Source organism: Anopheles arabiensis, chromosome 2, assembly GCF_016920715.1.
Source record: "Anopheles arabiensis isolate DONGOLA chromosome 2, AaraD3, whole genome shotgun sequence".
NCBI lineage: Eukaryota > Metazoa > Arthropoda > Insecta > Diptera > Culicidae > Anopheles > Anopheles arabiensis.
This window is the reverse complement of record NC_053517.1, coordinates 83,673,824-83,689,422: the sequence shown is the minus strand read 5'-3', so window position 1 is coordinate 83,689,422 and position 15,599 is coordinate 83,673,824. Positions and strand designations below refer to the sequence as shown.

Genomic DNA, 15,599 nt, shown 5'->3' with positions numbered 1-15,599 from the left:
AATCCAGTACCCTCTGACATTTGTCTACCAACGGGTTGTGTTTTCAAAGATTACGTTGCTCTCGTGGATTCCCATTTCCGTTCATTCTCGTTTCGTTCGGCTTTCGTAATTTATTCAATCTGTTCAACACAATCACAACACACATTCAGCACGCTCGCATCGCTCAACAGAACAGCCGACTGACGCGCCCGATCGTACAGGTCGGTGTCTCCACCTGTCCCTGCTGCCAAAACCGTACATCTCTATCCTCGATGTAGCGCTCCAGCTCGTCCAGAAAGGTGGGCTCCCATTCCGTCCCCTCCAGGCCGATCATTTCCAAATCCTTAAAGCTACCGAGCACCTCCTCGATCGAGAACTGCTGGAACGCGTTGCCACCGAATAGGAAGCTTTCCACCGCCGGGAAGTACCGGTACGCATCCATCTCCAAACTAGCCAACCGATTGCCTGACACATCCAACCGCTCCAGGAACGCGTGCATCTCTATCTCTGCCAAATTCAACTGCTCAATGTTGCAGTGCGACACGTTCAGCACTTCCAGCACCGACATGGCTTTCGATATCCGCCCCAACTCTAGCACGCGCAGCTCGTCGTTCTCGGACGCGTCCAGCTCCTCCAGATTGTTGAACCGGTACAGCGAATCCAGCTCGGTGAATTTGTTGTTTGCGATCGACAGGCTGCGCAGATTGTACGACGGTGAGTTGTCGACCTCGATCGCCGTAAGCTGATTGTTCTCCACGTACAGCTCCTCCAGGTCTTCCGTGATGCGGATCGAAACGAGCTGATTGTCGTCCAGATCGAGCTCGATCAGCGTTTTGAAGAAGGTCGTCTGTTGTAAGTCGAAGGTGGTGAACTTATTGGAGGAAAGATCAAGCAGCTCGAGATCGAGTGAATCGTGGAAGAGCTGCGGATCGAGACTGCTCAGCTCGTTGCCGCTGAGGTCGATCGTGCGCAGGTTCTTCAGATCGTCGAACAGCACCGTGTCGAGCGTTTTTAGATGATTGTTATCGAGGGACAGTGTCTTGAGCGAGTACAGATTTCTAAACACACCATTCGTCAGCCCGTTTGCAAGCTCGTTTTCACCCAAATCCAGCAGCTCCAGGTCGTACAAATTGTCGAATATGCCCATCGGTAGCGTGCGCAACTTCATGCTGGAAAGATCCAGCACCTCCAGCCCAACGACGTGGGAAAACACGTCCCGATCTAGCTCGCCGACCGGATTACCCGACAAGTATAGTGCGTCCAGTCCATCGAGCGTATCGAATATGCCCTTCTCGAACTGCGTTAACCCGTTGCGCGTAAGCACCAGCGTTTGCAGGTTGGAAAGATCCTTAAACCACTGCTTGTTCAACCCGCCCAGCTTGGCGTTGTTGACGATCGCCAGCGTTTGCAGCTTCTTGTTGAAGTGGAAGAATCGTGGCGGCAGCGGACTTGCCACACAGTTGAACAAATACAGCTCCTTCAGCCGCTGATTGTTGGACAGCAGATCCTCGGTGAAGTCGATCGAGCCCGGACCGAGCGAGATAGTTTTCAGATTGCCCAAGTGTTTGAACGTGTTTGCATCGATGCGCGAGACCGGGTTGTGGTTGATGGACAATGTTTCGAGCATCTCGAGCCCCCGCAGGGAGGATCCTTCGAGCCGGTGCACGCGGTTCTCGTCCAGGTCGAGCTTCTCGAGCGATGACATGCCGTAAAACGCGCTGCCACTGACGTCCGCCAGGCTAACGTTCTCGAGCGACAGCTTTTCCACCTTGCGCAGATCGCGGAAACTGTTCGCCTCCATGTCGACCAGTGGATTGTCCGAAAGTTGTAGCTCCTTCAGCTTCCACAGTCCCGCGAAGCTGTTTGCCAGTGGGCCCACTAGATGATTGCTCGAAAGGTTCAACTTCTCCAGATTACCATTACGCGCGAACGTATTTTGCGGGATACTATGCAGATGGTTCCGGTCGAGATGCAGCTCTTTGAGCGATTCCAATCGCTCGAAACTTTGCGGCGTCAGCTCCTGGATGAAGTTCTCGGACAGGTACAGCTCCTTCAGGCGCTGCATCATGCTCCAGCTCTGCGGGTCGATCTCGTGCAGTCGATTACGTGTGAGCGAAAGCGTCGACAAGCGCAACAACGAACGCAACGCGTCCGGTATGCCATCGATCATGTTACCGTCCGCGTACAGTTCGTGCAGTTGCTTCGCCTTGCTGAACATATCGTCCGGCAGGTCGCGGAACTTGTTGTCGGAGATGTCGAGCAGCTCGAGCCGGGGCAGGTCCAGCACGCCCGGCGACAGTTCGGACAGATCATTATCAGCTAGGTACAGCTCCTCCAGGCAGGTCGCGATCGCCGCAAACACTCCTTCCGGCAGCTGCTGAATGTTGTTGTTCTCAAGAGAAATCTCCTTCAGGCTTTTCTGATTCGCAAACAGCTTGGCCGGTATCTCGTCGATCAGATTCTCGGCCAGCGAAAGCGTACGCAGCTGCGTCGTATCGTCCAGGAACCGTTCATCCACCCGGCGGATGATGTTTTGCTCCAGCTCCAGCTTTCGCAGCCGCTCCAACCCCTTCAGCGAGCCGGCTTTCAGCTCCTCGAGCTGATTCTCGTTGATGAACAATTTTTCCAACGACGACAAACCGCTAAAGATGCCTCCCTCGATCGACGACAAACTGTTGTCCTCCAGGTCGAGCGTCTCCAGGCGTCGCAACGTATCGAACGTACCGGGGCTAATCTTGTGCAGAACGTTTCCCTCCAGCCGCAGTACCCTCAGGCTGGTCGCGTGTTTCAGCAGTGATTTCTCCAGCACTCGAATTTCGTTATGCTGCAGGGACAGATCTTCCAAGTTTTTCAAGCTAGCCAGCACGGCCGGCTGCAGCTCCTCGATCGAGTTGTTGTTCAGCTTCAGTATCTCCAGATTTACGTTGCCCGCAAACATGCCATCGTCCAACCGTTCGATGTAGTTGTCAGCCAGCACCAACTCTCTCAGATGTCCCAGCGGCAGAAACGTGTTCGACGACATCAACTTCAGATTGTTACCCTCCAAATCGAGCTCAGTCAGCGCAGTCAGCGGTGCGAACGCTTGCGGATCAATCGACACCAGCTCGTTCTCCTTCAGTATCAACTTGCGCAACCCCGTCAGTCCGAGAAAGGTGTTACGCGACAACACCGACAGATAGTTGTGATCCAGATGCAGCTCCCGCAGCTGCCCCAGCTCCTCGAACAGCCGATCGGGCAGCTCCTCCGCATGGTTGTGGTCGAGGTTCAGCTCCGTCAGCTGGTACAACCCGGCGAACGTTTTGCTCGCGAACTGTGCAATCTTGTTCCGGGACAGCCGCAGCGTCTCCAGATTGTCCAGCCCGCGGAAGGCAAACTCCCCGACCGTGACGATCCGATTGCTGCCAAGGTTGAGCCGCAGCAGCTTGGTCGCCCGCACAAACCCATCGTCATGCAGCGCGGTCAGATGATTCTTCTGCAGCTGCAGGTACTTCAGCTCGTGCGCATCGTCGAACGTGCTCGACTCGAGCAGCTCCACGTCACAGTCCTCCATCTTGAGCGAGACCACATTCTCGTTGTCGGCGAACAGTGACGGCGGGATGATCGGGAGAGATGAGTACGCTATCTCGACCTCAACGAACGATCCGCTTCCGTCACCGCCGGTGTTGATGATCGCTTCCGACACCTCGTCCGGTGTGTCCAGGAACAGATTCCACAGCTTGCACTCGCGCCCATGTCGATGGCAGCTGAAGGTGTACTGATGGCCCGGGAGGGCCGCTGACACGGTGGTGGCGAGCAGCAGTAGCCCCAACGCCAGCAGCCCTGCAGATGCTGCCGAGATACTGCAACGAGAGGTAGCAAAACGGGTAAAAATAGAAAGCTATTTCGTTGAGATGAATTTCTTTCCCGCTCGTTGCACCACACGGAAATGAAAAGCGGGCGCATATTTTTGGGCCAATTCGCTTTTTTTCACTTGCGTGACATTTCACCAGGTACGGAGGACTCTATTTCAGATTTTCACAGTACAGTTAATAATCTTCGGTTAATTGAAATGTTTAAGGAGCCTCGATGCTTCTAAGAGATTGTCTCAACGTCACATCTTTTGTAAAATCACGCTCATCACTAATTATCCAGTAATATTTTGTTACAAAATAGTAAAAGAATAACAAAAACTCTAGCTAACAAACGTTCCTTCCATTTGTTTCTTTCACCTTTCAACGTACTTTTGTTTCAGCTTCATCCTTATCCACTCATAGTAAACTGCCTACAGCAAACAATAATTAATAATATCACACACTATAAAATGAGAAAAAAAAAACTTCTAGAACACTAACTTTCTAATTTGGCCAATTTACGATGCTCCTTAGCCGAGCATCAGAACGGAACTGAGAGCTCTGAGACAATTTGAGCCTGCATTGTAGCAACAGATTCTGTCACCCATTCCGTGGACGGAACGAGACACACACCGACAATAGAATACCGCACAGCTGGGTAATGCCGGATTTTATTTTAATCGTGTCTCCTTCATTTCTTCACACCTCCCCATCCCTCCCTGTTTAATGCTCATTTCAAATCTCTATCATACGCTAAAGCAAGGGCGAGACACGCCCGGGTTGCGGTGAAAGTACGGCGCCGTACCGTACAGCAAGCGACGCGTTACGAAAACTGGCCACAAACTGCAACAGAGACATTTTCTGGTGGACGTGCGCCAAACCTCACGCTTCGTCCGCCGCTTCACCGAACCTCAGTCCGAATCGTTGACCTTTTTGGCGTGCTACAATTTTTAGCAAAATTGTGCGTCGACAGTGATACATTTTTGTTGATCAATTAGCCATCGAGAATCGCGCGCTCGAATGGACGCGCTTGGTGTGCGATACTACGCGCCCTCCAACAACAATACGCACCGGGCTGTTTGTAAATAAAATGCGATTGGCGTAAACACGAGCCGGACGCCGGCAAGGAAGCAGCAAGCTGTGAAGGTGTCACGATGTTAGGTATGTATATGTCCCGCAAACGCGGTAGTTCTATTTTCGGTACGGTACGCGATCAAAGCCGCCGTGTGTGTGTGTGTGTGCGGTTTAATGAATGCAGACGCGTGCTTGAGTAATGCCATGGGAGCAAAACAAAGCAAAAAAACCATCATAAGCATCTGCTACTAATTATCTCTCGGATTAGGAAACCTGTGCGGCTGTAGTTCCTGGTACGGTATGGCAAGCAGGAAACTGTTCTAGCTGTGTTAGGGTTTAAGTAAAATTATTTCTTTATTTTATATGACATCTGAAGGACTTTGCTTGCAGTTGCAATATGTTATCTCGTGATTGTGATGTTTGTTTTTCATTCTTCTAAAGCAAATGGTACAGTCGTCAAGGTGTATGCCTTAGCAAAAGTCTTGAAATGTATTAAAGTTTTGAATAGACCTATTATGCTATGGGTAAACCAATAAGATAAAACAAAAGTAAAGTGCAATATTACCTTATGGCAGACATATACCATCTATGAATATTGTGCAGCTCAAATAAGAAGGATATTGTTCCAAAAACTCTTTTTTTAAACTAACATCAATGTATTTGTTTCTTTAAATTAGAAAAAAAGTTATTTGCAATTTAGTTATTTTAATCGATCAACAACATTTCTTGAATATCTAAGCACTAGTTTATTGAAAAATATCAAAGTTTCTCTTTTCTATAAAGACTATGTCAAGCCATAAGAGATGTATGTGTGTGTGTTTTCTTCATTAGGATATGTCATCAAATTGAATTTCTCCTTTTTTTAAATTGAATTATAATTGAAAATTTAAATATCCCAAAGAGTCGGAAATAGGCAACTTTTGAGCTTTTGGACAACTTGCTTGTAAATTACAAATGAAAATTTACACTTTCTTGGAATGAAGCCAAATATTATTATAAGATTTTTTCTTCCACTTCTGGCAACGCTACTGATCTGTCAGGTATTGCTCGAAGATCACGGGCCCTTAAAAAACACTCCCAATGATAATGAAGATCGTGCTTTCCTGTCGCAATGAAGATATTAGTTCCTGAACGCTGACCATCAAATATACACACAAAAAAAGTTGTGCGAATTTTACCCCACCCCTCCATACTACATCCAAACGATTTCACTATCAGTACCGTCTTCGAAGGAAATGATGTGCGCCTTTTTTCTTCTTTGTGTTTGATAGGAAGCACCATCGAATTGAGTATGGAATCAAGCATTTCTGACGCTTTCTGGAGATTTTTTATTGTCGTTGTGTTGCCTGTTTTACTCTTGATTGGATATCTCTTGGACAACCGAATCGTTCACCTCTCGCACTGCTCTTAGCCGAACATAATGGATGCCCGTGAATCGTCAACACAGTTTGAACATACACAACACACTCAAACAAAGCAGTACACAAACCACACGTAACAAAAAAACCCTCTGCTCCAATGAGATGATGGAGTTTGAAACGGGTAGAAACGGGCAACGCTCGCGATAAATGTTCAACAGTTGAAGCCAACCATTGAGCATGGACCGTGCCACTTCGGGCCCGATTATAGGCGTCATCCCTTATTCCTAGGCGTTCAAAGTTCATCACCATCATCATCATCATCGTCCACATCGTCACGATGCAAACTACGGGCACGGGAGGAGAATTTGGGGAGAAGAATAGAACTTGCGCGTTTACAGTACGCGCCGCGGACTCGCAGGCTACTATTAAATGGACCACGGGAGCTAGGGCAAAGAGAGAGAGACGGAGAGGTGGAAGCCACTAGAGAAGAGTTAGGAGCAAGAGGGAAGGTTGTAATTTTCCCCCGTCCTGGTAGCTACCGTTTTCATTTGGGGTCTAATGTTTTATCGTTCGGTAATCGAAATCCATCATCAAATCAAAGAGACTCCATTAGGGATTAGGGGCTGTGTGGATGCTGGCCAGGCTGGTAGTGCATGCTGGCTACCGTTCTTTCTTTCTTTTCGATCGCAAAACACTTTTGCTGGAAAGTTGGAAGACGGTTTTGCAGCAGTACTAAAGCGCACTAAGCATTTTAAAAGGTCACAGTAAGGTTCTTGTCATTCAGATGATGAGTCAGATGAGATGGGATGAGATGAGATTTAACTTCAAACAAAAAATATAAAAAAATAATTCCACAAGGACATATAAAGCCACGTTAACTCGATATTCTGACTTAATTATAACGTCAACCTTAGAAAGATTGAATTAAATAAACTTACATCTAACGTGATTTGCGGACTTCATGTCTTATTCTTCCAAAGAAAGTATTTTACAATAAAATTATCAACAGTTCATCAATGTATGGCTCCTTGGTGGATTAGATCCAACCCAAAGTGACCCGTTTTCAACAGTAGCCAGATGGGTCGTCAACCGACCTTATGTCCCTGTCGAACAAACGGACACTCGGCCTAACAAAAGGAGTGCGGTCCCGACGATGGCGTCTCTTCACCGTCAACCACCATCACCCTCAAACCGTCCATCATTTTCTGTCGACTCATTCGACCGGCCTGCCCGCTCGAAAGCTCGAACCAGCTCGCACAAAACACGGACGTTCTGGGCAACCAGGCTTCGCTACACTCACTACTGCACCCTCAATCAATTACCGAATCAGACCGGGCTAGCGTCCTTGCTTTCTTGTGGTGGGAGTGCACACCTCCACTTAAAACCCCCCATCCTCTCCTAGCAATATAAATCCATCACCCCCCATTTCCTCCTCATACGACCATACAACCAGCCCTTCGACCAACGCCATTGCAGCGTCAATACTTTCTCGTCTCGAGGACGATGATTTATCATCGCAGCCCCATCAAAACCCGCTCCTACTCCGGCTTTCTTTTTGGTTCCTCTCTCCGTCGTTGCGTCTGGCCCCACCGAACATCGAATCAAACATGAATGAGCGTAGTACCTTTTGCAGCTCACCTTTCCCGTTGCCCCGGCAGACGAAGATCGCGTTTTGACGATAGCGCTACCAGAGCCCTGCGCGCGATCGTAACGAGCCAGCCTTTTGGTGAATGAAGCCCGGTTGATCGGGCACAGCGATTGGTTTGGCGACTGGGGGTTTCTTTCTTTTCCACGACTGTTTGCGTGCCTGTACGTGTTACATTTTATTTACCTTTGCTAAGGGTTATTTTTTTCTCTCTTGCATCTTGCTTTTTGTTCGTATTAATGGCAGCCCACCGCCATCCCTGCGAGGACTGATGGGCGAGGTCGTTAAGTGACCGGAAATCGTCGCCGTCTCCCGTTGTCGACGGCGTCATTGGTCGTCGTCAACGTGCTGGAGTGTTGTTGCAACGTCAGGAACTTGGCACTGCCGCATCAAGATTGTGGTGGCAGCATTGGCCATGGTGAGATCTGATCGTAGATGGACCAAGATGGACAAAGATCACGAACTGCGTGAGTTGACGTTTTCGCAGACCAACAACAACAAAAAAAGAACGGAGCCACTTTTTTATCCCTTTCTCGGTCTTAATTGAGCAATCTTAGGGCTTTTCTTTCGTTTTTCTGACAGTGTTAAGGAGAGGATAAATCGTAGGAGTCCTTTCTTCCGGTGTGGATGATTGAAAGTGCCATATTTTACTTCACAAACAGGATTAGTAGACCTCTATGTAATGCTATCAACAATTCTAAGCTGTTAATATAATTTCATTTGCATGCTTCTTTAGGTCGTCGACAGTCGTCGCACAGTTCTAAAAGTATGTTTGGCATTGATGAGTGAAATATTCTCAGATCGAAAGGATTATAAGGAAGGCGGAAACGATAAGCATTTGAAACAGCTAAGCTTCGAGAAAGAACCTGAAAAAAGAGCGAAAGAAAGAAAAGCAAAAGCCAGTACGCTCAGTCACTACGGTTTGACTTCCGGCGTAATGCTGCGGGTGCTAATGCTGCTGCCTCTGCTCAGCTGAAATCAATTAAGTGTAATTTTACTGAATTTCAAGTTCATTATTTTTCCTTTCATTCATTCTACGCCAGCCTTCGGTGGCCTGAAGCTGTGCTGTACCCGTGCGGCCTCACTATGCTTGGAGCTCGATCCACACAGGCTTCCCATTCCCACCCAGCTTCGCCCCGAATCCGTATGGCGTATCAGGCGAGTGAGCGTGTGTAACCTTCGCTCGCGGACGGATCTGCCAAACGTCACTCAAACGCTTTGCCCCTCTATCCTTGACGTCGAAGGTGATTTTGTTGGAACGGCAAAGGCAAAAAGGCAACCAAAAGCTATGAACCAATCGAATGCAATGCAATTGAATGGAAATACAATGACTCGATTGGCCATTTTTGCCTACAACGCTCTCTGTGATATCACCAGCCACCATCCACGGAGTGGCTTCTGTGTCTTCTTTTCTGCCCGTTTTGCCTGCCCATTCTTTATCTTTAGCCCATCCGTGGTCCGGAAATAGCAAACAGAAATAAGAGCTCTTCCAGCCACCAGCCAGATCACCTCACGGATTGTTGCTGCTGCCCCACGGGAAGCAAAGCCCCCGAACGCCAAGAACACACCAGTTCACACAGGCTTCCACAGACTGGAAACAGCAAAGAAAAAAAAAGCCCATGCTCCCGCCTCCCCAGCGTGACCAGGCAGTAGCAGTCTGCGCACCCGCCGATCCGCCCGTAGTTTTATGCATTATCATTAACTTTAAACTTCTGAATCAAAATATATCGACTTTGGCTCATCATCATATTTAATTGATTAAAAGAAAACTTCGACTCCCGGTGTTCCACGTTTGGGCCGTTTTGCCATAACACATCTGCGTCCGAGCCCGAGAGCACACTGGCGATCCTAGCCGGCCGGACTAGGCCGGTGGCGCTGGTGGGTTTTCTCTTGCGCTACTTGCTGCGGACCTTGGGCTCGCTTTCGGGCCAACCCCTATCTTGCCTGTTGCTGAACTTGTGGGTTAGCTAAGATGGTCAGCATCTGTCGATGGTGCCTATAGTGGACTCGATCGCGAAGAAGAAGACCCATTCATAGTGGGCTAGCAGCCATACTAGTGGACCAGTACGCAACTGCAACTCCCGGGAGTCACGCTGTGGAAGGGAAAAACAGTGATAATTAAGAAAGCATCTAGGACACCATTCTTGCACAACTCTGCTTTAATATCCAATTGCGTTAGATCCAGCCAATAATTCTGATTTTTATCCAAAGGGTAATTAGAAGGAAAAAAAGATTGATTCAATTGAAAGAAATATACAAAGAATATGTCAATAATTTACTGTGTTGAATAAGGAAACCTAAATGTGTATTTGAGGTCTTATATGGCAAAGATCTATGAAGAAACTGTTATGCACAAAGATACATTGTGAACTAAGGTGATCATGTCGTAACTCATCAATGTACTACATACATTGATTACTGTCTCAGAACTCAAATAAAACATGAACTTTTATAAATTTGGTAAAGAGTCATAAAACAAACAAACGAGTGTTATGTACTTACTGAACTGTACTGGTTACAACAGTTATCGCGTTCTGCTATATGGACCAATATCGAATATCATTCACTAAAAGATACAGTGAATTAAAATTGACAACAGACAAACATTAATTTTTAACCTACCAAGGCTTAAGTCAACTATCACAGATTTTGAGAATACTTTATTCTTATTATAGACTTATAAGTAGCGCACATTCAACTCCCTAATCTGCTAACTTCCCTATTCTATCTTTAAATAAACCTATTCTAACCCAGTTTCCTATTCATATATTCTGTTATGACCCTTTACGATTTAATGTTTTTCAATTTGTTTCATAATCCTAGATCATTCTAATATCAATCATAATTAAGACATTCTTTTAAGTAGTTTGCTTAATCCAACCCTTATTGATCATACCATGTTTTCCAATGAAACAATAAATGTTAGAAAGAAATTAAATTCACTGTAGCCAAACAGTCATATTTGACCTTCTTCTTCTTTTGCCTCAAAAACTTTTGTCGGACAAGGCCTGCCTGAACCGGACTGTGGGGTTGGCTTTCAATTACTTTTTGGATTAACCCCTATATCAGTATAGTCAGTCCTAAGTATGGCGGTACGGTCTTTTTGAGACTTGAACCCATGACGGGCATGTTGCTAAATCGTACGAGTTGACGATTGTACCATGAAACCAGCCCTTTGAACCTAGGAAGTCAATTTTCATTACGGACTCTGAAATAGTGAACAATCAACGCTCCAAACTGAAAACTCTCTAATGTCCTCTTTATAATATCGATTTTTCATTCGATCTCTACTCCAATCTATCCAATTTCCTTGCTCTCTTGTCAAAATCTCACAAACGCTAAATCCTCTCATACACTTGTGGTGTTTACATGGAGTCATTGTCTAATCTACTTACAAATTCGATTTAAAATTAGAACTGTTAGATATGCGTTGATAGCGTGTATTCAAATATTTACTCTTGGGTCCTATGATTAATTGAACATAAGATGGGAGTTGACTGTTGACTTCAAGATTTGCCCAAAATATTAGCACATAATTTAAAACGTGGATATGCTTCTTACTCGAGAGGTCATTATTTAGTTTGTTTTGATGTACACACTTATACCAACCTAGCTCTCGTCACTCGCCTGACCTAATGACCGTAGCTCTCAAGACCAATTGATCCCGGCAAATCATTTATCAAGCATCGCAAATTATCCTCCTTACCTTCTCCCAGAGAACCGCTGGCCCTAGACCGCTGGATCATTGAACTTCACGAGCCCACCGCCACCACAAAACCGTTCGCTCGGAAGCCCCGGAAGTAACAGCCGGTCCACCAGTGGCAGTGGCAAAACCATCGAAAAAGTACCTTTTTCGGATCAAAAGTCCCGTTCGCGGGCAACGGGTGTTCGGGCGTGCAATCAGCAAATTGCGATTGCTGGAACCTACAGCAAACCAGCCAAACCTCTCCCCATCAACCCTCCAATCGATCGATTGCGCCAGCAACTAAACGGGTGCAAAGCGTGGGAAAATGCCTCTGGATTTGAGGCCGTCCAGCACAATCCAGCGGTCCAGTCCGGTCTGGTCTTTTGAGAGGGGGGGCTGCAAACTGCGTCGAACTAAATCGGTACCTACCGAAAAACACCGAAATTATCGATCGACACGGGGGTCTGTGGCTGCCCAAAATCTGCTCCCGCGAAGCGGGCGAAGTACAGGAGGAGGAAATTTCTCCCTTCAGCCATAGTTTTCCCATCCGCGGCTGGTTCTCAGTTTTTCCCGACATCACTAATTGGTGCACGGCTCGGGGGCCAACTGTTCGATGCGTACCGTGCGAGCTCGTGGGCTGAGCCGTTAGTCGGAAAGGAAAGTCTATCCCTCGGTAAGCTCGAACGATGATCGTGGAGCACTTGGAAGGTGGAAGGGGAGGAGTTAGACCGCATCTGGAGGCAACCATTTCTCACCCGAAAATCATCTGCCACTGGAACGCACGTCGTTGCTGCTACTGTTAAGTGTGTACGCACATAAACACATGCTGGAGTGGCATTAAGAAGAAGAGGATCAGTCTTTGCTGGTGTCTCACTGTGATTACTACCCTCTCCTCCCACCACGACCATACTCACAGATGGTATACGAGCAGCGTACTACTAGACAAACGTACGACTGCATCATGAAACGTGCTTTTCTTTTTGCAATAACTCTCGCTGATCGTGCACAAATGGGCGCGAGGGGGCCTACCAACAACGGAAGCAACAGATTTAACCTAATTGATCGAATTGGTGCAGAAAATCGCTAATAAATAATTCATGACAATCGAACAACAATCGCCGGCTGGCGAGTGGAGAGCTTGCACACTCTCACAGGCTTGCGCACGCATCGTGGGGCCCAACTTTCGGTGCACGACTTTCGTATGAAACTTTCGTGCCTCGTTACAATGTTATCCGGTTGATTTGCTTGGTGGAAAAGAAAAAAAAATTACCAGACTTCCCCCACAAGCTCCAACGGCAAGAGAACCTCCTTCTGTGAACCTGCGAGGTTAAGAATCTGGTTAGGCAAAACCTAGTTAGCCAAGGTTTCGTGTCTGCACGATTCCTAAAGCTCGAGCTCCAAACTTAAGCATATAGAAAGACGTTCGTTTCGTTGCCAACATAGACTAGAGAGTGTGCAGATTTCCAAACTCAAACCCAAGAAGCTGTGCAGCTATTGGGAACCCAACCACCAACGCAACCAAAGCCAAAATCGTACCGTCTCTAGGAAGGTTTCTCTTCGGAAGCACAAGAACAAAAATTCGCTAATTAAATCAATTTTCAAACGACGAACGAGTGGGAAACATTTTCTCACGCATCCCCTTCATGGTCGCGCTCGGTTGGCGGACGACCCCCAGGGTAAATTACCCCATCGCTTTCTTAGACCCCTGTTCCGTGCTGCGTCCCGATTTGCGTTTTGGCTCTACCACTGCACAGTGCCAGTATTGGTAGGTGTGCGCCTAGCCGAAATGGAGAGACATTCGAAGAAGTTTTTACCATCGGCCGAGGCCGGAGTAAAGGAGGAGGAGAAGAAGGCATAGTACTCCGGAGAGCAGAACATGCACACAGAAGCTGTGTTGGATGCTTTCCACTGACTTGTGACTTGTGAAAATGAGAGAATAAGATGTGCTTTTGTGGAGGGTTTTGTGTGATGGTAGGAGTTAAAAGGTAAACGGGGTAGACACATCAAGCCTGCGAAGACGTGTAGATGGAGGAAAAGAAGGAAAAAAGGGTCAAGAGAACCGATAGTGATTGAAAAGTCAAATCAACCAACAAAACGCAAGTAACTCTCCACGACGTTTCAAGATTTCAAATGGCTCGCTGTCGGTTGGTAGCTTGAAGTGCCTTGGCGACGATAATGGCGACCGAGCACTGGGGCACACCGACCGGCATTGGTCAGGGGCAGCGATTTGTTTTCCAATCGACACAAGAGCAGCAGCGACCGGTGAAGCAGCAAGCGGACGCACGGAACACAGTCCAGAATGGTATCGAAGGGGACCGCGCGAGGCAGCAAGAGAAAAGAAACAAGAGTCATTCTTCGCAGTGGGCAAGCTTTGCCTGCTGACGGTGGCAGTTCCGTACCCGATTTGGATTTTCACACGTTCACGGTACCAGCAACGGCGCGAGCCTTGCGCCGTCGACGTCGCAATCGTCATTTGGTTCTCGGTGTTCCCTGGGCAGCAGCGCAAACTGGGCATTGTTGCGCCTCCGGATGGTTCGCTTTCGAGCAATTTTCGAATGGGACCACACTTCGCACAATTGCCCAGTGCGCGCACGCTGGCGCCATGGAAAAGTGTTTCCAATAATGCTGCTCTTTCGCCTGTACTGTGTTTTGGTGTTGTGTTGTTGTTTCTCTTCGTACCTTTCCTCTTATTGTTATGTTTTCTTACTTGCATCTTTCAGTTTGGTGTGCCACTACTGTACGATTCATTGACTGTACATTTGCTGCAGACTGTGAAGCTTTTTAAATTCTTCTACGTTCTAGCATTGAATACGGTTGATAATCGTGTTTGAGTCTTCTTGTGGCAAACTATTGTTGATCCAGGATGACCAACATCGAGAAATGTAGTTTGATTTCGAAAGATATGCCCAATACGATGTGTTAACTTTAAAGCTTGAAGCATACCTTCAACGCAGTATTTTCGCTTTTAGCAACTACGCAGCATTCTTCAACTGATCTCAAAGCAAAACTTTCAAGTTAGTTTTTAATTACGAAGTATTTCCTGGGTGAACCTGACTATAATGTCCCTACGCTGCATCTGACCGTCTGGAAAGTAGGGCATAAATTGACTGCGACGATCTTACAGTTGTTGAGATTCTCGACTAGCTTTGTACTAGCGTAGTGTAACAAAAATATGTAAGCAGCAAAATCCAGACACACTATATTGCATGGGAATTGTGTATATAATGAGCTCCACAAACTCTTATGAATCAAACTACGAAATGTAATATACAGTATTTATCGTAGTAAAAGTACGATGAACCACAAGCTGACCGATCAGTACTGTGGACCATACATTCGGACACTAGATAAGTATCAGGATGTCTGACTCCCTAAATAGAAGTTTGATGTTACGAGTTGTAGAGGGATTAAGCAACTCCGCTGACTTGTCAATTAGTATTCAATCTTTCAGAGATCTAGAGTCCTGGATTGAGCTTCCTGAAAACTGGTTGGTGACCTAAACATATCAGCTGAATGCGCTCAAGAAAACGAGTTTTTATAGGATGCTAATGTCCCATTAGCACATTCATCAGAATCTTGTTCAGCATCATGAATTAATGAGCGCAGTGATTTTGTTGACGGACTGGATAAGGTAGAAGTTCTGGAGAAAGTTCTGACAGACAATTCCCATTATGTATAATAGTAAATATAAAAAAAAACTAGATTTTTAGGCAATTTCTCATTTAATTTTAATTAAATCCAATTACTTCACAATACTATTCTTTAAGCAAAATTCATATTTCAGAGTTTACATATGAACTCTCAAGAACTTTGCTACAGAAATGTAGAACACTGCAATCACGATCCCTTCAAGCTTCCAAGTCCGCACTCAATCACGCTTGCTTCACATTTCATCACACTGCTTCGCTTCGCTACCTAATAAAAAGCAAATCGAATCGTCCATCGAATATGATTGATCATCAACAATGCAGCGAGAATGATTCACACCCGAAAAACACTATTCTTCCCCACCGAAAAGCCACTCA

The 15,599-nt window shown here is 46.6% G+C and overlaps 1 protein-coding gene across 2 annotated transcripts; it reads right to left on the bottom strand.

The window, feature by feature from the left end:
* Positions 1–84: 84 nt before the first annotated feature.
* LOC120893459 (chaoptin-like) lies at positions 85–4,409 on the bottom strand. Of its 2 annotated transcripts, none has more exons than XM_040295373.1 (2): positions 4,188–4,409; positions 85–3,818 (listed from the first exon to the last, which is right to left on the bottom strand). In XM_040295373.1, exons 1-2 carry the CDS (start codon positions 4,214–4,216, stop codon positions 164–166), a joined length of 3,684 nt encoding a protein of 1,227 aa, XP_040151307.1. In that variant the 5' UTR covers positions 4,217–4,409; the 3' UTR covers positions 85–163. The 2 variants fall into 2 exon arrangements, with proteins under 2 accessions (XP_040151307.1, XP_040151308.1); XM_040295374.1 differs by having other exon boundaries at positions 4,200–4,408.
* Between the last annotated feature and the right edge of the window lie 11,190 nt (positions 4,410–15,599).

Coding starts and splice junctions, on each gene's coding strand:
- LOC120893459 (XM_040295373.1), bottom strand. CDS start 4,216: ATGAAGCTGAAACAAAAGTACGTTGAAAG. Junction 3,819..4,187: donor AAACAAAAGTACGTTGAAAG/GTGAAAGAAACA, acceptor CTCTCGTTGCAG/TATCTCGGCAGCATCTGCAG.